General features: G+C 42.4%; 1 protein-coding gene across 1 annotated transcript; it reads left to right on the forward strand.

Moving 5' to 3' along the window:
* The first annotated feature begins 12,064 nt into the window (after positions 1–12,064).
* Idi (Isopentenyl-diphosphate delta isomerase) lies at positions 12,065–23,811 on the forward strand. Its single transcript, XM_080270763.1, has 3 exons — positions 12,065–12,154; positions 15,674–15,889; positions 22,725–23,811. The coding sequence occupies exons 1-3, from the start codon at positions 12,068–12,070 to the stop codon at positions 23,187–23,189; spliced, it is 768 nt and encodes a 255-aa protein (XP_080126889.1). The 5' UTR covers positions 12,065–12,067; the 3' UTR covers positions 23,190–23,811.
* Positions 23,812–25,315: the final 1,504 nt, after the last annotated feature.

Here is a 25,315-nt window from a genome sequence, read left to right on the forward strand (position 1 = left end):
GAGAGCAACGTCAGTGTTCATGCTGTAGTCTAGTCAGCCACATCAGATTGTCAGCTTGTAAAAGATCCTCAGAAAAGGAAGTACCGGGTAGTTTACTAATTTTGTGAAACTAAAGTACTCCCACTTATATGATACAGTAGATGATTTTGCTTTACGCTCTGAAATATAAGCTGCGTATCAAACTGATAGGTGTTAATAGTTGCAGAGATGTGTAATTTTGGAGTTACTAATTATAGAACCTCTGTTGAACTTGCAAACCAAGCCTAACAAAACTAAACGTAAGCAACATTAGTTGGTCTGCAACAATGATTCTGTATCTTACTAGTTTATTTTGGTAATCTTCAAGGAGATAGAAGACCATCTCTTAAATGTTGAATTTTGGGGTTCTGTTATCATTTCAACCCCGAACGGAATTCATTATTTTTCTGTTCGCCAATGGATAGTTCTCTCGTTGACAAAAACTTTGAGTACCAACACTTACCACTGCAACTCAATGACAATGCAGAGAAGTGAAGTCAGTGAATGTACAGCAAGGGTGGATGGTGAGGAATTGGAAAATGTGAGTATGTTTAAGTACTTGGGTAGTGTGATGAGTAAGGATGGAGGTTTGGAGGGTGAAGTGCTTGAAAGGGTACAGCAGGGAAGAAAGGTTGCTGGTTCCTTGAAAGCAGTGATAAGCAGAAGGGAAGTGAGCATGGAAGTGAAAAAGTTTCTACATGACAGTATTGTGATACCAACTCTAACATATGGAAGTGAAGCTTGGACGTTGCTGGAAGGACACAAGTCAAGAGTGAGAGCAGTGGAAATGAGTTATTTAAGAGGAGCCTGTGGAGTCACATGGAGAGACAGGCTGACAAATGAGAATATAAAGGAGCATTGTGGTGTGGATGTGGATGTGGTAGGAAGCATTTGGAGGAATACACTGAGGTGGTTTGGCCATGTGGAGAGGATGGAGGGTGAAAGACTGACAAAGAGAGTGTATGTGAGTGAGGTGGAGGGGGGAAGAGGGAGGGGGAGGCCGAGGATGAGATGGAGGGGTGGGGTGGAGAGGTATATGAGAGGGGAGGGGTGAGTTGGGAGCGGGGCAGTGAAATGGTGGGGGACAGAGCGACATGGAGGCGATTTGTTTGTGGCCACCTCTAATGGGATTGAGGCGTCTGGCAATAGATAGATAGATAGATAGATTTTTTTTTTTTTTTCTGAAATTCTGGTCGGAAGGTGGTCTTGTCGTAGCCAGATCTGGTGAGTCATGAGTGCGTGCATACGTTGGTTTCCACTGCACTTTACTGGCCATGAGTGGTGGCCAGTAAGCAACCTGATGCTGAGGGCAGTCATTTTGAATGAGTCATGGACTATGGCCAATGAGTGATCTTCTTACAGTTTCCTTTGTTTTAGGCCAGTCATTTCAAATGTAATTTCTCTAAACAGGAAAAGAACGCCCTTCACATGAATTTGAATTTAGTCTAGCTATGGTGACCGTCCAGTGCAGATGTCTGAATTGTGACTGTGGGTTTTTCGAATTCATCGTAAATTAAGGTTAGTTTAGTTAATACAGCAAGGATTTATACAAGGTTAGGTTTGATTGGTTAGGTCAGGTTAATGAAAAAAATGGCAAAGTTACTTCAGTTAATACAGCACAGTCTCATACAAAGGTTAGGTTTGATTGGTTAGGTTAATGAAAAAAACACAGTTAATCAGATATAGAATTCTTTTTTCTTAACTTATTTTAGTGATTTCATTATGATTATTATTGCCGATTATATCACAAGATGCCCTTTTTGGGGGGGGTTGAAGTGGGGAAATGGGGGGGGGCAAAACTCGAAAATGGGTAATTTGTGATAAAATCGGTAATAAAAATTCTACAGAAAACACTAAAATCAATAGGTTTCTGAAAAAATAAAATTAAAGGGGAGTTGGGGACTTAAACAATAATTTTACCAGTTTTGGGTAATCCTTAAGGAGTCATAGGACCACCTTTTAAAAGTTAACTATTATTTTACCAAACTGAACTCATTCAGTAACTTCATAAAAGGGTTCAGAAGTACGGTACATTTTCATATATGAAGAAGATCCATCAATGAGCAAGGAAAATAATTATGATTCAATATGGGATAGGTTAGATTAGGTTAGGTCAGGATAAAAATTATTAAGTTACAGAAATTTGGGTTAGGTTTGGATGAAATTGCATTGATAAGGGTATTTTCATTCAGAAATGTGTTCTAAGATGGTCTCCATCTGTCTTTGCGCACTACAAGATTGTGTCTGCCTGTAAAACACAACCCTTTTAAACACTTTTCACCACTTTTAAAAGAAGTAAAAACTTTGAAACCTGAAAATGCAATCAGGAAATACTTAACGAGTTCCACGAAGAACTAAGGTAAGGAAAAAAACAGTACTGCAAAATAAGGTGGTCTTAAGTCTCCTTTAGGATTTAAAAATATTTACCGGCAATATTCAGGGAGAATAAGACCATCTTATTTTGTTTTTTTCTTTGCCAGAGTCCTTCATGAGATGATGGGATTCTTTGAAAATGAGTGTGCTTTTAAGTTTCATTTTTATTTTTTATTTTTTATTTGTGGTGAGTTTAAAAAAGTGACCTTTGCTTACAATCCCCATTGACACGAAGACTCACGCCACCTTGTAGTGCGCCAAAGACAGATGGATGTGATCTTAAAATGCCATTTTTAGCAGAAAAGTACCCTTATCAGTTAGGCTATGATTTATCCAAGGCTAGCCAAAATTTTCATAATTTAACCCAGCCTGATTTATTCGAACTCAACCTAACCTAACCCATCCCTTAATTAATTGTATTTTCCCTGTTTATTTGTGGCTCCTCATTGCACTCGAATACACACTTCTGTACACCTTTACAAAGGCACTGAATCAATTAAAAGATAAGGAGAAAATTTTTTTACTTTTTAAGAGGTGGTCCATGTCTCCCTGAAACTTATCCCTAATTTATTTTATGGTAAATTAACCTAACCTAACCTAAGGCACTTTACCACTGAGCCACCATGCCCCCATTGGAGACAAGAGGGGGACATGGTGGCTCAGTGGTAGAGCATCTGACTCGTTACTGCAGAGTTGTGAGTTCTTGCCACACCTGGGTAAGCTGCCCTGCTGAGAGAGGTAGCACTCTCCTTTCACCTAGCTGGTTGTAGCAGCTGTGGCTCACTGGGTTAGAGCGCTCTGACCAAAGGGTCGGAGGTTGGAGTCCACCCAAGGGTCGTTGGTAGACATCAGGAAGGGCATCCGGTCAGAAAGTGCTACACGCTCCAAAATCTAAAGTCCCCTACCCAGGGGTAACACCTTAGCCCTAATTGATAAAAGGGGACATGGCGTAATTCCCTCCCCGTAGGAGGGGGTTCAGGGAAACACTGGGTGTCCAGCCTTCCTTTACTCGTCTCTCAGTACATTCTGGTGGGAGCGAGTAGGGCCCTGGTCTCTGATGCTGCCACCAAGCTGCCCAAAATATCATCCAGCTTTTACATCATCCCCCTCCCAAGATACTGTATATAACTGCAATGTATAATATATTGGTAGTTATATATCTGTCAGTGAATGAAAATAGGACAGATACACATGAAATTACAGAGAAGGCATGAACACAGGTTAGGCTGGCAAAAATATTAAGAGCTTGAGATTGAGGAGTGGCTGGTTAGGGTGGTTATGGCCATGTATGTGGGTGCTCACACCCAGGTAAGAGTGAATGGAGATTTGAGTGATGAGAGTCCCAGAGGATTGGAAGTCAGATATAATTATTCCCATGTACAAAGGAAAAGGGGAAAAAGAAGTGTGTTGTAATCATAGGGGCGTTTGTCTTCTTAGTGTAACAGGAAAAGTATATGGTTGGATAATTATTGACAGAGTTAGGGAAATAGCAGAGGACTTAATTGGAGAAGAACATGGAGGTATTAGGAAGAGAAGAGGTAGTGAAGATCAGATATTCATTTATAGGTCTTTAGTGGAAAAGTTTCTAGAAAAGGGAAAAAAGTTGTAGGGTATGCAGCCTTCATGGATTTGGAGAAAGCATATGACAGGGTGGATAGACAAGGACTGTGGAAGTATTAAGAATATATAGAGTAAATGGGAAGTTGTTCAGTGCCATGAAGAGTATGTATAAGGGTGCTAAGGCTGCTGTGTGTGTGGATAGTGAACTGAGTGAATTTTTCTATTTGAAGGTTGGATTGAAACAGGGATGTGTCATGTCTCCATGGTTGTTCAGTGTGTATATGAATGGGGTTATAAAAGAGATACAAGGTAGGGTAGTGGATGTTGGAGCAGCCCTAATGAAAGAGGGCAGTGTGTGGAAACTCCCTGTACTGTTGCCTGCAGATGATACTGTGTTATTAAGTAAAGACGAAGGGGAGCTGCAAGGCTTGGTGAGTGAGTTTGGGAGAGTGTGTAAGAAACGGAATCTAAAGGTGAATGTAGGGAAGAGTAAAGTTATGGTCTTCGAGAGAAATGAAGTCACTGAATATACAGTGAGGTTAGATGAGGAGGAAATGGAAAATGTGAGCTTGTTTAAGGGGAAATTTGGAATGTGAAGTGCTTGAGAGGTTGCTGGTTCTTTGAAAGCAGTGATAAGAAACAGGGAAGTGAGCATGGAAGTAAAAAAGATACTGCATTACAGTATTATGATACCAAATCTAACGGATGAAAGTGAAGCTTGGACCTTGTTGGAGGGACACAAGTCAAGAGTGAGAGCAGTGGAAATGAGTTATTTGAGAGGAGCATGTGGAGTCACATGGAGAGAAAGACTGACAAATGAGGAAGTGAAGGAGCGTTGTGGTGTGGATGTGGATGTAATAGGAAGCGTTAGGAGATACACGCTGAGGAGGTTTAGCCATGTGGAGAGGATGAAGAGTGAGAGACTGATGAGGAGAGTGTATGTGAGTGAGGTGGAGGGGGGGGGAGGGAGGGGGAGGCCAAATATGGGATGGAGTGGAGAGGTGCCTGTATATGAGAGAGGACGGTATGAGCTGGGAGCAGGGCAGTGAAATGACGGAGGACAGGGCGACATGGAGGTGATTTGTTTGTGGCCATTCCCTAAGGGATTAAGGCATCTGGCAGTAGGTAGATAGATAATTTTCTGTGAATGTTAGTGTGCATCAGGGGTCAGTTTTGAGTCCCTTGTTGTTTATCATGGTATTTGGAGCTCTCACGTGACTTCAGAAATGGACTCCCGTGGGAGATGTTGTATGCTGATGATTTGGTGTTGATTGCAGAGAATGAAAGGGAGGCGGAGAAAAGATTTAAGAAAGGGAGAGATGATATGGGGCACAAGGACATGAGTAAATGCAGATAAAACAAAAGTGATGATATCTAGGGTTGGGGGCAGTACTGTCAAAGAAGAGGGAGAGTGGCCGTGTGCAATTTGCCACAAGGGTGTGGGAAGTAATTCCATCTTGTACAGTGTTTGTGATAAGTGGGTGCATAAGAGATATAGTGGTATTACAGGTAGCCTGCAAGGTAATGCTGATTTTATGTGTGTGGTGTGTCGGGGAGAGCAGGTGGAGATTGTCATGCGTGAAAGGATTGAACTGGCTGGTGAGTCTCTTGAGTGTGTGGAAGAGTTTTGTTATTTGGGAGACATGTTTTGTGCTAGAGGTGGGGTTGGAGCTAGCTCTGTGGCTAGGGTGAGGAGTGGTTGGAAGAAGTTCAGGGAACTGTTGCCTCTCCTGACGTTGACAAGGCTCTACCTACATGCTAAGGGATCTTTGTATGCAGCATGTGTTCGAAGTGTAATGCTGTATGGCAGTGAGACCTAGGCAGATAAGGACGAGGATATTCGCAGGCTCAAATGTACAGAAATGACAATGATTAGGTGGATGTGCAGTGCGTCCCTGAGTGCAAAGCCTGGGGGTTAGGTTTATGATGGAGAGGTAGGATGGGACTGGAGTGTATTGGTGTTGTGATGAGGGGAAGTAGATTGAGGTGGTTTGGGCATGTGGAGAGGATGGTAGATGATATTTGGATGCAGAAAGTGAGAAGTGTTAATATTAGGGGTGGGGTTGCAAGGGGTAGACCAAAAAAGACATGGGACGAGGTCATTAAGTGTGACCTCAGGGTTAAGAGACTCAACAGGGAGGCTGCCAGAGATCGAGGAGCATGGAGAGCTGTCATTACGTAAGCAAGGCCGATGCATGCAAGCTTGTTGGAGCCTTCAAAAACGAAACAAAATGATGCATCTCAAGATAGACTGAACAGAAAAAAAGTGGGGGGGGGGGGACTTTCGATTGGTACATCATTAGAACATTACAAAAAAAATAATAGTGGATGTTAAATACTACACATAGTCAGAGAGCCACCTAGGCTGCCTACACACTCTCCTTGGATGTTGAGTAGATAGCGAAGTCTGATGTGTGGGGCGTGGTGATCCAGGTGTGGGCATATGATGCACCGGGTGTGGTGAGCCAGGTGTGGGGGCTGCCATGAGTGGTGACTGTGATATCAGAGAGGTGCATGAGAGGGGTTTGGTGAGTGCATGGGTGTCGAAGGGGACCCATCTTGGACAATTCATAGGTGTCTTCGATCGCGTAGTGACAGGCAGCCACTGCCACACACCCTGACAGTATACCGTACTGGTGCTTGGGAAGGGCCTTGACAATGACGCCACGTCAATCCCAGACTCTGGTCGACTGGATCTGCACCAACACTTGGGTGCCTGGTAGTACAGTAGTAGGGGAAGGCTGTTGGGTGTTCCCTGGTGCTCTGTGACATCGCTGTGAGACTTGGCCAATTCCAGCTCCTTGTCATGGAGGATCTGCCGCCAGTGTATATCCACCTTGTAGTTGGTATGCCTGGTCATGGGTACCCCATCAAGCAGCTGTCTCCCTGTTACCAGCTGGGCTGGGGATTTGTTGACCCTGCACAGGGGCATGTTCAAGTATTGTAGGAGAGTTGCTGACATCTTGTCACAGTCAAGACTGCCCAAGGTGCCTGTGTTCATCTGTAACAGCCTCTTGGCAGACTTATGGCACCCTCTGCTCTGCTGTTGGACTGTGTGTAGTGGACAGAGAAGCATCTCCACCCTCCACCGTTTGAAGAAGTCACACATGTCGTCGCTAACAAGGTTGGTCCCGCCATCTGTGAAGATCCTCTCCAGTGCTGCCCACCATGAGAAGTACTATCGAAGCTGGGCCATGAGCATGTTGGAGGTGACGCTGCTTGGGAAATGGGCAATCTCCAGCCATCCTGTAAGTCTGTTGGCAAATGCCAGGTACACTTGACTGTCTAGTTGCAGCAGATCTGCCACTGTGTGTTGGAAGGGATACTTTGATACTGGCATAAGAATAAGTGGTTCAGCTGCTTGGGAAGGGGTGTGGGCATTACAAGTGGCTCATAAGACTCTGTAGCACTGAAGGTTGCCCTCCATACCTGGCCAGTACACTATCTGCCTTGCTCTTCTTAGTATGCTGTCGAGCCCTTGGTGGCCAGCATGGGGGTTGGCTGCCACCTGGTGGCGAAGGGTCTTAGGAATAACCAGGCAGACAGACCCCTGGTCGAATGTGTAAGTCACAAGTCCTTGCGACACCTGCAGCCTGTCCCTGACATCATAGAACTGATGCAGGCAAGCAGTCTCCTGTGATCTCTACATGTGTCAGTCACCTGCCAACACTTTGGCCAGGAGTAAATGGGATCATTGGCCGTGGCATGGAAGCCCACTGTGTTGTCCAGGGTGATACACCTGTCCTGGCTGAGAGGTGTGACAGTGGCCGCAGCAATGGCCACATCCAGGTCATCAGCCAAGTCGTCATCTGTGGTGTCTGGCCGCACCCAGAGGGCAGGGTAGAGGGACCAGAAGTCGGTTGCACAGTTCCATTTTCCCAGAAGATATTTCACCTGGAACCTGTACTGCAGTGTTTTTTCCTTCAAGGTTACCTACCATGGGTTGACAATGTCCTTCAGTGCTCTGTCTCCTAGGAGCTTGACAAGGGGACAATGATTGGTGACTAGGACTAAGTTGGGGCATCCGAGTAGGAAGAGGTGGGCTTTGTGGAAACACCAGACGACTGCTAATGCCTCACCCTCCACAGGTGAGTATCCCATTTCAGCTGGTGTCAAGTGTCAACTGCCACAGAGCACGAGATGCCACCCACTCTTGCAGCAGAAGGGAACCTGTGTTGACATGCAAGACCAGGACTGCTGAAGAACCACAAATCCTATGCTTTCCTTGCTCCAGTCCGTCTTGGCGATCATGGGTCTGCACTTGTCTTTAAAGGTGAGGCCATTCTTGGTCACCTGACACACTGCCTCCTTTGCCTGCTGAAACTTCTCCTGAAGACAGTCTTCCCAGTACACCCGCTTGCCCTGGGGTTTGCGCAACAGCTTCCTAAAGGGCTCCGATGGGGGCTTTGGCCAAAATGATGCCACCTGGTTAACAAATCCGTGCCAGAACCGGATGCCTGTTAAGAAGGGTTTGGCTTGCATACTGAAGTTCCTGACAGCAGCCAGCCCATCTTCTGTGGGCTTGTACGAGTCCCAGCTTATGTGGAAGCTGACTAACTCTACTTTCCTTCTACTGAACTTGAATTTCTTGTGCTTTGAGGGCAATGCCTTTCTTGGCGCACATCTCCAAGTAGTGGTAGGTGTGCCAAAATGCATCCTGAACGCAGGAATCGTACAGTAGTGTGTCATCGATACAATTGAGTTTTCGTGGGGCGTTCAAGATGGCGTCATCATAACTCTTGTTGTATGCATCACGGGCCGCACAATTTCCCATGAGGGTCCTGCTAGTGCTGTAACCGATACGATTCACCAACCCAATACAGTATAACGCCGATATTTGGACTTTTTCCAATATCGAACCGATACCAATATACTGTATATATGCTGTTGATATTGGGATATTGTATAAGTACAGGAGAAACATTAAAATGACGTACTGAAGATTTCGTTCTTTGTTTTCCCTGATTCTGTGTGAAAGAATGTTGTTACCTTGAAACTGTTTTTTCTTAGTGACAGTCATTAAAGCTTCATAAATGGGTGAGTCGGAAAGGAGAAAATAAAATAAAAGAAAACAAAAGAAGCAAAGACAGAAAGCAGCGAGTTGCAAGTAAGGTATACTGTGTACTGGTGGTAAAAGTGGTGGTCGTGTGAGTTTATGTACGTAAGTAGTGTACACACTATCTATCTATCTATCTATTGCCAGACGCCTCAATCCCGTTTGGGGTGGCCACAAACAAATCGCCTCCAAGTCGCCCTGTCCCCCGCCATTTCACTCCCCTGCTCCCAACTCACACACCCCTCTCTCATATACCTTTCCACCCCATCCCTCCATCTCATCCTCGGCCTCCCCCTCCCTCTTTCCCCCTCCACCTCACTCACATACACTCTCTTCGTCAATCTTTCACCCTCCATCCTCTCCACATGTTGTAATATGTGCGAAATGCCGGCACCCATTGGTTATTATATTCTTTATTTTGTCGTAATATTTACTGTCACTCTTCTGTCTGTGCTCAAAATAAAGAAGCAATTTACTCTATATAGAGGGGCAAAAAGAGGACAGTAACTCTGAGACTAGAGGGTGAACGACATTTGGCAACTTCTTTTTAAGCTCAGCTTACACAGTGAAACAATCCTTTAGTTGATGGAAAAGAGTTACATGTAGATCTTGCCTATGCTCTTCATTATTACACTATACGTACATGGTTTGCAGTTTGCTACTGCACTGGTGTGTGTGTGTGTGTGTGTGTGTGTACAGTATATACAGTAAAAGTCCTCTAATCCAACCACCAATAATCCAAAAATCCCAATACTCCAAATTTGATGATGTGAAAATTTTCAAATTTTTCTGGGCGTTTTTAGAATTTTTCAGGGATTATTTCCAGTTCTTCAGGGCTTTGTCTAAGGATTTATCTAGTTTCGACTTGCCTTTGGACTTGGATGTACAGTACATCCCCCTATTACGCGCCTATATGGACGGCAGAGGATGTTGCATATTAGGAATTCACGTACTGTGAATACATAAACTTATGGGAAAAATTACTTATGGGCAGCACCCTCCTTCATGGGCAACCCTTGTGATGCTTTTCAGACATAAGTATTGTACTGTACAGGGAAACTGTCTAGGACATATTACCAAAGATGAAGTAAACCAACAAGATTATGGCTTTACTAGGTAAATCAACAAGGATATGGCTTAACTAAATCAACAAGAATATGGCTGAAGGTGGGTGGAGCATAGGCTACCATTATCGCTTCTTGGGGGGGCAATGTCACGTACTCGGGGTAACCCCAGATTTGGGCCACTCTTCGCTGCCCATCTCGCTTACAAGGAGTTCAATTTGCGTACTAATAGAAAATACACTAAAATAAAAAAGAAATAGTCCTCACGTACAAGGGGGATTGCTTACTCGCAACTCGCTTACTGTAGGGATGTACTGTACCTGCCTACAACTGTTCATCTACTTTTCTATGCATTTCTGGTAGTAAAACAATAACCCATATCGTTTTAAGTGTTTATTCAATGATCATGTACATGTTTCTAATGTTATCAAAGGGCCCTCCCAATACCCCCCAAAAAACAATAGTCCGAAAGTCCCTCGGTCCCCTGCAGTTCGGATAACGGGACGTTTACTGTGTTTATTTATTTATTTTTTTTACCTCAGCGACATATTAATTTGATGGCGGTTTTTACCAGAATACAGTTAGCTATAGTATATTGCCACATTGTAGCTAATGTGGTTCAGTTTATATACGGTACAGTAGCATGGTGACATGGAAAAGCACTAATAAGTAATAGCTAACCAGTCTGTCACCCCTCAGATAGGTAGCTATACAAACCCAACAAAGGGAGTGTGCAGACCTCAAAAGTCAATGAAAATTATGAGATAAAACACAGCACGCACACTTGGGGCAGTGATAAGGAATGGGGAAGATGAGCACAGTAGTAGAGAAAACGTTGCTTGACAGTACAGTGACCCTGTGAATTACATGTCTGATATGCCAACTTAGTGCTGTATGGAACTCAAAGCCATTTGCTGTCCAATGTTTCAGGCCATTTAATCCATTATGCAAAAGGTAATTTATTAACCACATCTTGACGCCGAGCCCCACTACCCCCCCAAAATCCCTGTATGGCCCAACTTAAACTTGCCTATTTAGCCTATATGCTTTCTAAAAGGCATAGCCTACTATTCGGAGTTAAAACTGACACAAAAAGTGATACCCAGTATTGTATTGAAAAGGCATAAAGCAACAAAATGTGGCACTCAGCCAGTCTGCAACCTCAGTCTTTTCACGATTTCTCCAAACTACACAAATCATGGACCCATTCACACCAGATGTACAAGCATCAGCAAGTTTCTTGTGATTTTCTAAATGCCATAACATTACCCTTTTAGTGGCATGGGTGGTGTTGGAAAATTGCTATAGTATGCCCTATGACTGTTTCCAAATGGTACCTGCCTCAAAAAATAAGTGAAAAATAAATATTTGGTCATGCAAAGGTCTGTTTTCTTATCTGGTAGAGTTTACAGTATCGGTAGTCAGCAGTGCTAGAGTTTTTTTTTTTTTTTTTTTTTTTTTTTTTTTTATGTGTCCGACTCTGGGCATAGGCTTCACAGCCTGCTATCACGGCCCAGCAGTCCTCCTACATACCATACACCTCTACAAGTCACCACTTCGGCGCTAACACCCACCGTCCATATTGAATACATGCTAGGGCTGTCTCATACAGGACTGGTGTATTGGTATTAGCGGGGGTATTTTTACGACATGTCGGCGGGTCTTCTGGTAGATCAGTAAAGCCTGATATAATGAAATTCAAATCCTTAAACTGTTCCCTGCCCCAGCCGGGATTCGAACCTGGGTCCTTCCATCTTTCAACGACATCTTCCTCCTTTTCCATTGTTACACTTACAGCTTCATCCTTTGTAATAAAGAATCAACTAGTCATTACCCTTTTCTTGACTAGGGAAAGGATGTTGATGTTCATCTTTCAGAATGAATCTGTAGTTTACATTTAGACTTTAATTACAAAATGTAATATAGCATATTCTGTTTCAGTAAATTTACTTCTTGTAGCTAACACTAATGCCAAAACATGTTACAGGTCAGCATCATGGCACTGAGGCAGCGAGTTGGGCACCTATTCCATCATATGAAGAGTCGCATCATTCATATATCATCACCCAAGGGGCTAGTCAACGTGAGTTCTGGTAGTGCGTTTACGTGGGTAATATAACTACAATCACATGTTGCTTTTCCTTTGTCATTATCTCCAACGCTGCTTTAACTGAACCCTTCCGTACTCCCCCCGGGAATTACCGTACACAGGGTTAACCTAGGTTCATCTGTACCACTTTGAACTGGTCAGCTCACAGGAGCTAATTGGTGTATGGTTCGTCATGGTCTAGACACGGAGCGTCCAAGTTTTTCCGGCTGTGGGTAACATGATCAGAAAGCTTCAAGTTTGAGGACTGCATGTTTTGTGTGTGTGTGTATGTGTTTATGTGTAGTACAGTATAGTCTGTTAACTCTTCAGAAATTTTTAGTCCAACTATGTATCTATAACCAGACGCCATAATCCTGTAAGGAGTGGCCATTTGTCTTTGAGTTAGTTGTTTTACAGGGAGGGACACAAACCCTCCACCAACCCACTTGTTGACATGGAGGGAACACATATAAATTGATTATATGGTTATCACCCAGTGTGGTAAATAGTTTTCTGGCTTGCAGAAACCAAATACAGTGCAGTAATAATGCAAAAACAATGATAACAGCATGTATTTCGTTTCACCTTACTAACGTACTGGTTCATGTGTGCTGTCCTTTAAGATATTAATTGTTGTTTATTTACATTGCTTCAAATGTGAGATGGGCAGCACGTTGGGGTCAGGCAGGCCATGCTTGACTCAGAGTTCACATGTTGGACACTTAGGGTCTTATGCTTAAACCTGAAGTAGCTAAGTGGAAAGCAGACCACATTTTTTGACTACGATTTTTGAAGTACCGGTACATGATGATGATAAAACATATCTGGAATTCTTGTATAATTGCTGACTGCATTGTGTAATATGAGATGCAGGCTGACCACAAGTATTCCGTAAATGACTGTACAAAATTGAGGGTTTAATATTTCGCATTGCATTTTAAGGTTGAAGCATACAACCCCTAGACTCTAGGCCATTGTTTTTCCAGCAGGGCCACTACTAGACTCATCAACCAAAGCGGCTGAAGATTTCTCTTTATTCTTCTAAGGCACTCATAGAGTGAAGAGCTGTACATATGATAGACTTCAACGTTGCACTGAGGGATATGTAGTAGAGGTACAGTATTATTAAGAGTTATCCATCCATCCATCCATCCATCATCCAATCCTACATTGCCCCATGAGGAGCGTAGGAGCCCAGGGCTAGGCATTTAAGATGAGAGTGACCAGCCTTACTCATGCCTGAGTGGCATTACGTGAGCAGTAAACCCCAATCACCCCTTGGATATGAACCTTCACCAGCTCAATTCGATTGCAGTGCCGTATTACCAACTAAACCACCAGGTGCCATAATTTAGTTATATGGTTATCACCCAGCATTGTAAATGGTTTCCTGGTGTACAGGAAACCATATGGCATATCACTAAGTGTAGAGTCACCCACTGGCAGAAGGAAGAGGAAAGAATGAAGGAAAGAAAGACAGAAGAGGAAGGAAGGAAAGAAAGATGGAAGAGAGGAAAGAGCAGTCACCCGAGAGCAGCACTTCATCAAGTGAGTGGACTCCTGTTGAGACAGGAATCTTTGCTGCTTCTGATCCCCAGCTAGTCTGGCAACATGGCTCCTTAATTGTGGCCAATGTCCCCAGTGAGACAAAACCCCTCTCTGATCTTAGACGTTCTTCAGCACACTTACCAGGCACTGCCAGGGTAGCACGCCTAAAGGTATTCCATCATTCTATAGGGCCCTTGACAGTACTGAGCGCTTCTAACTGATCTGAGACTGCCACTGCCTACTGATTAGAACACCTCTCATCTCTGAGTTTCTCAAGATGGAACTGTTTTTGGCAGAATCTTGAGTTTCCCTCAGTTTTTATGTATATCTTTAGAGTAGCAACAAGAAGGCTGTGATCAGTAGTAAAAAACTGTGCACAGGTGAAAACCCCGCATTTCCGAAGAATCCTCCAGTGAGTACTAACAAGGATATAGTCAGTCTCTTTTGGAACCCCATTGGTATTGGAATACCAAGTCCAGTGGTGAAGATCTGGAAACAGACTCCACCAGTGCTTAACTTATGGGACTTTGCAAAATCCAAAAGGAAAGAACTATTGGAATTCCTGGTCCCAGAACCATGGGGACTTATATATTTCTTGAAGCCTTCCCTGTCAGTTCCGGTAACCACATTGAAGCCTCCCAGGACCAGGAGTGTATCCTGCAAGGGGCATTGTTTCACAACTGAGTCAGGTCTGGCATAGATCACCTCTTTTTCTGCAAGATCACTAATCTCATTCGGAGCATACACTGCAGTAAAGCAGGTAAGTCCAAGGAGTGCTTCAGCCTCACCGGCATTATACTTTACACTTATCAACCGAAATAACCCTGTGGACACAAGAGACAAAGTTAGCAGTAATTGCCACAGCAACACTGAGCTGGGCACCATTGTCACACATCACTTCAGAGGATGGCTGTGGACAGGGCCAACTTCTGGGATTTTACTATGCAACCTACCACCCCTCCCCCCTGCATTTACTGGGCCAGCTCAGGGTTTATCTTACCATGCAAAACGTAAGTTGAGGGTCTACCGTACAAAGCGGGTGGATGAGCCAAGCCAGGCACTCACCCTCAGACTCCTACCATAGGCTAGTCATTCCCAAGGGCTCCAATCACTCTTAGATCCAAGGGATTGTAACTCATCAACCATCATGCTCAAAGCCACCTTGTTGCTGGCATGTATGCTCATTTTACATACTGCTACTTTGTACAAGTATTTTGCTTGATTTTATATATCTCTTTATATCTATCTTTAGCCAGACAACATAATCCCGTAAGGGGTGGCTGTTCGTCCCTGAGTTAGTTGTTAATACAGTAAACTCTCAATTATCCATCTTTTAGCGGCAGAGGAAGTGTTGGATTGTAACATACCAGTGGATCGTGAAGTAGAACCCCTAAAACTCCCCCAAAGGGGGTCCAACCCCAAAAAACCCTGTACCTGTACAGTATACCTGTTCAGTGATGGAAAAAGCCCCCATAGATACTGAAATAAGCATGATAAAATGTCAGTGTACTGTAAAGCTGCCAGGAAATTGTGTCTGGGTGATAAATGATACAGATTTCAGTTTTGAGGCTTCCTAGGGAAGATTCAATCATATGCTATGGTTAATAAGGACATGTTGGATAATGCAGCAGTAGATAATTAAAAGTTTACTAAATATCTTGCAATATGAGGTTGCAAGATTTAACGGATACATATAGTCCTCCATGAATGCTACAGGTCAGCTCTGAAACTGCCTTCTTTCTTATGTATATACAGTATTTCTTTTTGCTTATGACCCCCAGCCATATAATCACAATGTATCCAGGCATTTTGAAGTGCATGGATTTTGAATTTGGCTCATTGTTCAATTTTTCCTGGAAAGAGCAACATTTTTACAGGCCTCCAACCTTAAGTTCTTTCCTCATTTTATATTAAAAATTATATATTAAAGTTGTAGAGGACCTAATTTCTTGCTCCTTTCTGTAGCACTCAGACTCTGCTGAGAAGATCGACCCCCAACAATTAACCCTTCTGGATGAGCCGTGCATCCTGGTTGATGAGAATGACACCAACATTGGATCAGCCTCAAAGAGAGACTGTCATCTGATGCACAATGGCTCCAGCCTCCTCCATAGAGCTTTCAGCATCTTCCTCTTTAATTCCAGAGGAGAACTCTTGGTTCATCAGCGTTCAGATGCTAAGGTAACCCGAACTGCTTTTTAATGCCAGTAATGGAAAATTCCTGTCTTGCAGATTTTTTTTTTTTTTATCTGTAATACTTCATATCATAAAAGTTGTTGAAAAACCTGGACTCTACCCGTGTTAAAAAAGAAACTGTATATATTGCCATTATGCAGGTAAAACTGCTTGAAAAATCCATAGTTTTAAAACTTCCAGCTCTGAAGTATTAGTAGTGATGTAGTAGATGCAGTGCAATGCTTATATGAATATGAACCCAGTGGACTGTAGGGTGAAGATACTCTACTTGTGCTGTTCACCATCCTCTGATTGTGGGATAGGGAGGGAACTTAGGGATGTTTGTATGACCAAGTCTCTAGTGCAGCTACCCGGTTGCATCAATGCCACCACTTGAAGGCATCCCTCTCCAGTTTCTCACCCCAGAAGTAAGGGACAGTGATTCAAGACAAAAATCTCCGGAAAGTGATGAATGAGAATTGTTTGAATTATGTGGACATAAATATGACCAGATATGGTGGTACACAAAGAATGGTGGTAGTGCCTAAGAATATGACAATGACAAGTGAAAATGCTATGAAGAGTTTAAAGACTGGGAAAGCATCAAGTGTTCATTTGGAAAGGATACAGTGTGGTGGAGACAGAGCAATGAATTGTTAATGGGGAGTATGCTCGAAGTCCTTTATAAGTGGAGTTATGCCAGCAAAATGGAAGAAGGCTTTGACGGATAGCATGGTCATATATACAGTACAGGTGTTTAAGAAAATGTGTATGAAACTTTAGGAGGCTATTGTTAGGCTGATACTGAGTAAAACTGCAACATCAACATGGTCCAGTTCTCACCTGTTTCAGAGGTACAGTTTCTGATAACCTTGTAGGTGAATTATGAGGGAGACAATTTTTGTCCTTAACATCATCAATAACTGTAGCTCTTTAATATTTGAGAATTGGTCCTATCTTGACATCAGATTTATTACTCAAAATTATCCCAGAAATAACCCGAATTTTTTCATACATTTCCTGGGACATCCCATAGACAGAAAGTGAACCAGGTTTTTGTGAATGACTGAATGTGGGAGGTGGTGTGGAAGGCTGAGGAGAAGGTGGATAAACTTTTTAAATATGTGTGAGAAAACATTAAGGTGAAGGGAACTGATGAGGGATCAGGTTGGTTGGAGAAAATGAGTATGAAGCACATGACAAGAGTTTGATTCCCAGTTTTCTTTTTACGAGATTGTTGATGGAATGATTCTGTCTGGTAGGTGTATGTGAAGCACATCTTTTTCAAGATGACTGTTTTGCAGAATTACTGTCTGGCAGGTGTATGTGAAGCACATCTATTTCAAGATGATTGTTTTGCAGAATTACTGTCTGGCAGGTGTATGTTGTAGTAGCAGTAGAGTAACCCTGGTCTGTCTGGCCAAGAAGAACCATCAACCGTAGGCATGCAATCGCCCCTGCAGGGTCATCATATGCATTGAATCGATAATTCCCTGCGACAGACAATGCCTCACCACAGTAAGGTGCAAGGAAGAGTGTGGAGGTTCCTGGATGGACACCACATTTGTGTAGTTAATAGAGGCACTATAGTTGGCGCCACATCACCTTGTTATATGGTTCTGTGGTTACCACCCATCATTGTACATGGCTTCCTGTGTTACAGGAAACCATTAGACTTGTCACTCTGGTAGAAACAGGAAGAGAGGAAAGCATACACAGAAAAGGAATTGTAAAGGTGAAAGAAGAGTTAGGCAGCATTACATCAAGTGAGTGGATGATGGTTGCCACCACCTACACCAGGCAGGTGTATATGAAGCACACATGAATGATAATACATACCGGTAAGTCTTTGTTTGTTGTGGTATCATACTTGCCTTTTTTTTTTATTTATTATTTTCTTTTTTTTTTTTTAATGATCAAAATACAGTAGTTGAGGGTGTATTTTGGTATAATTTAAAAAAGTTTGTTGTAAGCTTATATGAAAACTCACCTTAAACAAGGATAATCTATTGTATGACAGTGTTTGGGGGCACTTCATGGGGTTTCTAGGTCAATACATAGTTCAGTTATTGCTGTGGGAGCCCCTTTTTGAAGGTTTCCTTCTATCAAGGAAATTTGTTTGTGCAGATGTCCACATGATGTAGCCGCATGAAAGAGAAGGAATTACTTTACAGAAAGGTGTAGGTAGCTACAGTAGTTGGTTAAACTTGTGAGGTGGAGCCAGGATTCAGGGTGCATAATTGAGGCGCTGAGTGGAATAACCTGTCGTGCGCCAGACATAAAAAATGGGAAAAAACACTGTTAAAGTTTGTTTACTTTCAAAATGCCCTATCTTTTCAACCGATAAAGATATTCTGGTGAATTTTTTTCCAAATGTAGCTGAAAACATCTGCTTGCATGTTAGAGTATGTAAATCAATGGCATTTTGAGTGAACAATACATTAACAGCATCTTTCTCCTCTTGTCTGACAACAATGAATTGCATTTTCCCCAAAATGTGTGTTATTGCAAGCCAACCTTATGATGTATGCATGTACTTTCACAATATCCATTAACCCTTTAACCACGGGTGTCATCCCAGAATGACATTGCAAAAACTGGACCAAACCGCGGGTATCATTCTCGAATGTTTGTGAATATTTTGAATACTGCGCGTTTTTTCCGTGCACCAATTGTTTCAAGGGAGAGTAGCTATTAAGTTCTTTCACTCCAGCCGACCCCCACCTCCCTCCTTCCACCCCCTGGGCCCCTCACCCCACCCCTGACCAACACGCATCAGTATCTGTCCAGCTGTGTGAGTGACAACACCGCTAATGTGGCAGTGAAGTGCGGGCAATTACAGTGCCTTTTACCTGCCTCAGTGAACACAGAGTGGGTGTTTATCGTATGTGCAGTGTTCATATATGTTTATAGTATTATTATCAGAATGAGGTTGGCATTTGGTAATGGTGTGTGAGCGAAGGTAATGGTGTGTGAGCGAAAAATAGTGATTTTAGATCGCTTACTTCTAATGGCACTGCCCATCCAGTGATAGTCAACGAAATCATGAAACCTACATCATTGCAAAGCCGAAGGTTAGTACTTTCTAATGGTACCTTATTTTTCGCTCTAGATTTATTCTGTGCAGAGTTATAAAGGTTTAAAGTTTGTTTACATTTTGGCTGGAACCCCCGCGGGAGAGGCCAGTCGGGGCAAAACAGTGCCCGCGGTTAAAGGGTTAATATAGCACAAAACCAGCACAAAAAAATAAAATATGGCTAAGAAAATCTGTCCATACCATACTGTTGACCTTGAACACTCATAGTTACATTTTTCTCCCACAATATTGTTATTCTAAAACCATAATAAAAATTAATGAACAATGCTATAAGAATAATAACACTTACGTCCTCAAAAAATATTGGATTTAATGATTGGCCAGCAACTCAGCACGTGGTGGCCTGTGGCACTTGAGTGGTTATTACTAGCATTCTGGGACTTCCCCCACATGGAGCTGACAATAGATGCATGTCTTAACGTGAATGCATAAGAAAAATCGACCTTAACACCAGTGGAATAACTGAGCCTGATGTTGATTTCCAAGGTTCAAGACCTGGGGAAGACAATGCTAAGCCACAACGATATTCTGACTGGATTATTCAGGCTAAAATGGACCTAATGTCCACCTAGCAGAGTATAAATGCCTTCGTGTGCAGCACGGTCAGTCAGTACCCTTTATAAAATGGGAGTTTCACCCTTATTGGGGGCATTTTGTCACATGATTCATTATTGTCCTAGTAGAAGAGGGTTTGGGGAATACATTGGTGTACTTAATAATGGCCGCTGTGGCGGACAAGAGGTTATTCCATTCAGTGCCTCAATTGATACGTAAATTATTTTTTGGCCCATGGTACAGGGCATGTTGTTGATAGTTCTTCCACTTTTGCTCATTCATGCAGCCACCAGGTGATACTGTTATTAAGTAAAGGCCCCTGGTAATGGTGGACTTAATTTTAACCATCAGGTGGCTCAGGAAGCTTCATAGCACCTCTTCCATAGTGATTTACTTTACACATTACACATTGCCATGCTCTTGTATGCTGTTGACATCATGTTATCAACATTGCTTGCATCACTAACATGAAGCAGGATAGAGATTCATAATGTCTAGAATAAATGGGGAAGGAACAGATGCTATGAAACCTCTTATGCCAGTGTTCCAGTACCTAAGCCCCTCTGGTGAGAGTCAATCCTCGTATGAATAAAACCATCGAGCAGCAGCAGGAATTTTAAATTTTTTTTGCAATAACAGACCATTCCTTATGGATTTAAGGTGCTTGGTAATAGGTAGTTATAGATAGATAGACAGATAGACACTTTGGTAAAGAAATGCCATTGATTGATTGAGTGACAGACAGACAGAAGATAGACAGAAAGACAGAGACAGGGAAATATGCAGAATGGTGAGCAGACAGATATAGATAGATAGATTGATAGATCTTAGCTTACTCCAATCATGATAGTGATATACAGTAATCACTCAATGATCCGGACGCTCTTTATCTGGACATGCTCCGTATCTGGACATTAGGCCTTTGCTCTTTTATTTCCCTATCCAAACATAAAAATTTCCCACATTGCCAGTTGGGCAGCCTACAGATTCAGAAAATCGGTGGGTGACCGGCTGACTTCTCAGGCCGAGTGCTGGTAATAGACCCTAACCCACCAGCTGAGCAAAAATGGCGGTCTGACTCCTCACTGAATGGTGCAAAGTTCCCCTCTGCTCGGATCATTCAGACACTCTAGGCAGTGTGCAGGTAATACAGATTCTAACCCACCAGCTGAGCAAAAATGGCCATCCGCCTCCCTACCAAATGATCAGAGTTGCCTGGTGGGCCTCTCGAGCTGAGCCACACGCTGTTAAAAGAACATAATCCACCAGCTGAGCTGAAAATGGCCATCTGCCTCCCTGCCAAATAATCAAAGTTGCTTGGCTGGCATCTCAAGCCGAGCTGTGCACTGGTAAACGAATGTAACCCACCACCTGAGCAAAAATGGCTGTCTGCCTCCTTATCGAATGGTGGTGGTGGTGATAGCAGCAGAGGAAAAATTTTAAAGTACAGTCATAGCTCGTTATACAACTGTTCAGCATGTGATAAATCACAACAACAAGAATTCAAACATCATACCCTTTTTCGAAATATCAATACAAAATTTATTGTGATTTCGGTAGGATGATACAGTAAACTCTCAGTTATCCGGTGTAATTCAGCCAAGCCCTACACCGGTTAAAGGAAAATGCCAGATATTGCGTAGTACCCCTCATCGACTCAATATTCGGCGTCAAGTCAGATATTGCGTCATTATCCATCTCGCACCTCTAACCTAAAAACTTTCCCTTGAGGAAAAGATGAAAATTAAGCATAAAATATGATAAAATAATGAAACAGTACGGTAATACAGTGCTGGTTGGCTATTGTTTACAAGCTGGTTGATACTGTACACCTCAGCAACATAGAACTGCCAGTTTTGTCCCATTTCAGCGCCGAATATTGCTTTAATATAACCAAGCCAGCAGCACTGGATATCCCATTGGGTTGGATGTTGCAACGACGGATAATTGAGAGTTTGCTGTAATTGCGATGGCCACCTCCGAGAATCTCGTGTGGACGCGGTGACACATGCAAGCCAAAAGTCAGCTGTCAGAGCCAACATGGCTGCCTAGTGTTTACATTCACTAAGATTGTCTGCCATTCATTCCATTTTGTGCATGAAAGACCATTGAAACATCATTGCTGTCACCAAATAACAGTGCAGGTGCATAACAAGTAGCGCAGTATGCAGTATTAAGCAAAGTGATAGCCTTTTGGCCATGTGGAGAGGATGGAGGGTGAAAGATTGACGAAGAGAGTGTATGTGAGTGAGGTGGAGGGGGTAAGAGGGAAGGGGAGGCCGAGGATGAGATGGAGGGATGGGGTGGAGAGGTATATGAGAGAGGGGGGTGTGAGTTGGGAGCAGGGCAGCAAAATGGCGTGGGACAGGGCGACGTGGAGGCGATTTGTTTGTGGCCACCCCAGACAGGATTGAGGCATCTGGCAATAGATAGATAGATAACCTTTTGTGTGTGAAGTACTGTACTAAAACTTGTGGTGTGGAAATCACATTAGGCAAGCATGGTACCCCAAATGGACAGCATGGTGCTACTGAGGTGAACCAAGAGCAAGCCCTAAAGAGTAAGGTTTTTAAGAGTGTAGGTTTTGCGGTTGAGGGCACCCTTTCGATCCCCATTGAACACATTTTATATTAATCTCACTGTACGATAAATCGTTTTGCAATAGGTGTCCACTTGATGTAAACATGTCGTATATCCAGTCATGACTTTACAAAAGTCCTTGAGATTCAGTAAGGGCAGACTTGGGGTCAGGAGAGACTTGACTCACCTTTGTCTGTCTGTCTGTCTGTCTGTCTCTCTCTCTCTCTCTCTCTCTCTCTCTCTCTCTCTCTCTCTATTTTCAGAACTGGAAAGGATATCAAAGTAACTTGCAAGCACAGGGACAGTATATTACTGTTTCCTTGATTGTGGCTGTACATTGATTAAAAAAAAAAAAAAGTCACACAGTCATTCTGCACTTGTGCTCTACAGATTGGGGAAAGACTCATCATCACTTCTTTCTTTGAGATTTATTTCACTATCTCAGTGGATTAAAAATAGGCATTTTACTCCATAAACTTATTTTTATTTCAGTCTTCATTGCTCAGTCTTCGGACATTATTTGTAACCAGCATTAGTTGTGCAATTCATCCGCCATAGCATTAGAGTAGTGTACTGTACACAGGTGTAATGTTATTATTTGCATTTCAGATTACTTTCCCTGGCCATTATACCAACACTTGCTGCTCTCACCCTCTTCACACTGCACAAGAAACAATTGAAGAAAACATCTGGGGAGTTAGGTGTGCAGCCCAGAGACGTTTGCATTTTGAGCTGGGTATCTCACCTGCACAAGTATTGCCAGAAGAATTTGTGTATCTAACAAGAATACATTATGCTAGTCCCTCAAATGGAATATGGGGTGAACACGAGATGGATTACATTTTGTTTTTGCAAAAGGATGTTGAGATAAATCCAAATGAGAATGAAATAAAAAACATAAGATATATAAAGCTGGAGGATTTTACAGAATTTTTAGAAGGATTAAGAAAAAGCAATATACCTATTACTCCATGGTTTGCTCTGATTGCTCAAAAGTTTCTTCCGATTTGGTGGCGAAATCTGGATAACCTTGACAAATTCACTGATCATCATCAGATCCATAGACTGTTATAGCTAGTATGCAGAAAAGGTGAAGTTTGTGTGAAGATTTGACATCATGTATGGTTTGAAAGATAACCTTAGTTACCTTAGAGGGATAAATTTAGCTACTTTATTTGCAGTTATGGTATGCAGGTGTTATCCTACTTTATATGTATGCATTTACTTGTAGTCACAGCTTTTGAATAATGATTATTCATGCTTTGTTGCAATTGAAAAAGAAATAATAATTATGATGGAAAGTATATGCTTTTTGGCAGTAATAGAGTCCAGTTTTGGTTGCACTAAATCACTTGATACATGATTATTAAAAACGAGCTAATGTGCTGGACTGGAGAGTTAAGGGTTTTTAGTAACATGGTGTTTTGTTGTTCACATAAAGCTGAAGTGTAGTATTCGCTTTAATAAGACCTTATATAGCTTGGATTTAGCTGAGTTCATGAAAGTAGAATATATAATATTGGAGTACAGAGTAACCCCGAGGAATGTTTGTATACAGTTGATAAAATGTGGGTACAGTATGTGTGTATGTATATATACATATACATACATACATGTATCTATCTATCTATCTATCTATATATATATATTAATATAAAGCCAGATCCCATAATCCCATATGGGATAGCTATTTGTCTTTCAGTTAGTTGTTTTATGGGGAGGGACACCAACCTCCACCAACCCACTTGTTGATACATAGGGAATATGTGTGTGGGTTGGTTATATGGTTACCACCCAGTAATGTAAATGGTTTCCTGGCTGACAGGAAACCATTAGGCATGTCATTTAATATAAAACCATCTAAACAGGAAAGAAGAGTAATAAAATGAGACAGGAAAGATAGGAGAAATACAGGCAAACCCCAGTTTAACGATGCAGTTGGTTAAGTAAAAACCCATCACAAGGCTGAGTATCGTAAATCGGGTATGATTTAACATGTAAAGTACCATATAGTGATGCATTTTTGAGCTTTGGGTTTCACCCACAACCAAGTCCTAAACCCACCTAAAGGAGTCCAGAAAAACATTTTCAAGCTAATCTAAATGGCCTAGCAGCTGTTAAAGAAGCTAAACTAAGCATAACACCTGTAAATAACTCACTAAAACCAACAAATAAAATCTGAAAATCGTAAAAAATGGGTAAGAAAATATCTAACAGCTCTCATCAGTTCTTGTAAGTCCATGTCTGGTCCTGGTTGTCATCCTTGCTATCCCCTCCAAGGGTAGGGGACATGTGGTGCTCCCTAGCACTCACTCATCCTCCTCAAAGCCTCAAACCCCATCGTTGAACCGGAGCTTGGCCATCGTTAGGCGGGATAGGGTATTATTTCTACCCCCATCACTAATCTGGGGTATTGTATATAGAGGTATTGTAAACTGGGATTTGCCTGTGTGTGTACATATATATATATATATATATATATATACAGGTATATTACAGTTTTTGGTGATAGGTGGGGGCACTCACCATCCACTTACTTAGTGTACTGCTGCTCTCAGATGACTGTCTTTTCCTTTCTTCCATCTTTCTTTCCTGCCTTCCTCTTTCACTTTCTTCTGTCTACAGATGACTCTGAGTAACAAGCCATGTGGTTTCTTGTTCACCAGGAAATAATTTTCTACGTTGGGTGACAACTACTGTATATAACCAAGCTGTGGCGGCTAGCAGTTTAGTGGGTAATTAAGGTACTCCAGCCGGATTGAGCCTGTGTAGGGTTATTTCCAAGGGGTGGTTGGGGTTTATTGCACATGTAATGCCACTTAGGGATGAGTGAGGCTGGTTGCTTTCATCTTAGGTGTCAGGACCAAGTTGCCTAGCCCCAGGCTTCTGCGCTTCTTGTGGGGCAACACAGGATTAGATGATGTAGATGTACTGTAGATCTAGTATATTACAGTATTTATACCCAACCCTAATTTCTTTCCACTTGGTAAAAAATCAGGCCTATGTATATGTTTGTTACATTGGAAAGCTATGGAATGACATTAAGAGTTTTTATGATGGTAGAGAAGCCTGTCTAAGGGTTGGTGGATGTCTAAGCATGTGTTTAATATCAGTGTTGGACTAAGATGAGGATGTATGATGTGCCCATGGCTGTTCAGACTTGAGTTATAGAGAGGGATGATTTTAGTAATGAATGGTGC

The sequence above is a fragment of the Coenobita brevimanus genome, chromosome 43 (genome assembly GCF_032717465.1).
Source record: "Coenobita brevimanus isolate Jiangsu-jjx chromosome 43, ASM3271746v2, whole genome shotgun sequence".
Classification (NCBI taxonomy): domain Eukaryota; kingdom Metazoa; phylum Arthropoda; class Malacostraca; order Decapoda; family Coenobitidae; genus Coenobita; species Coenobita brevimanus.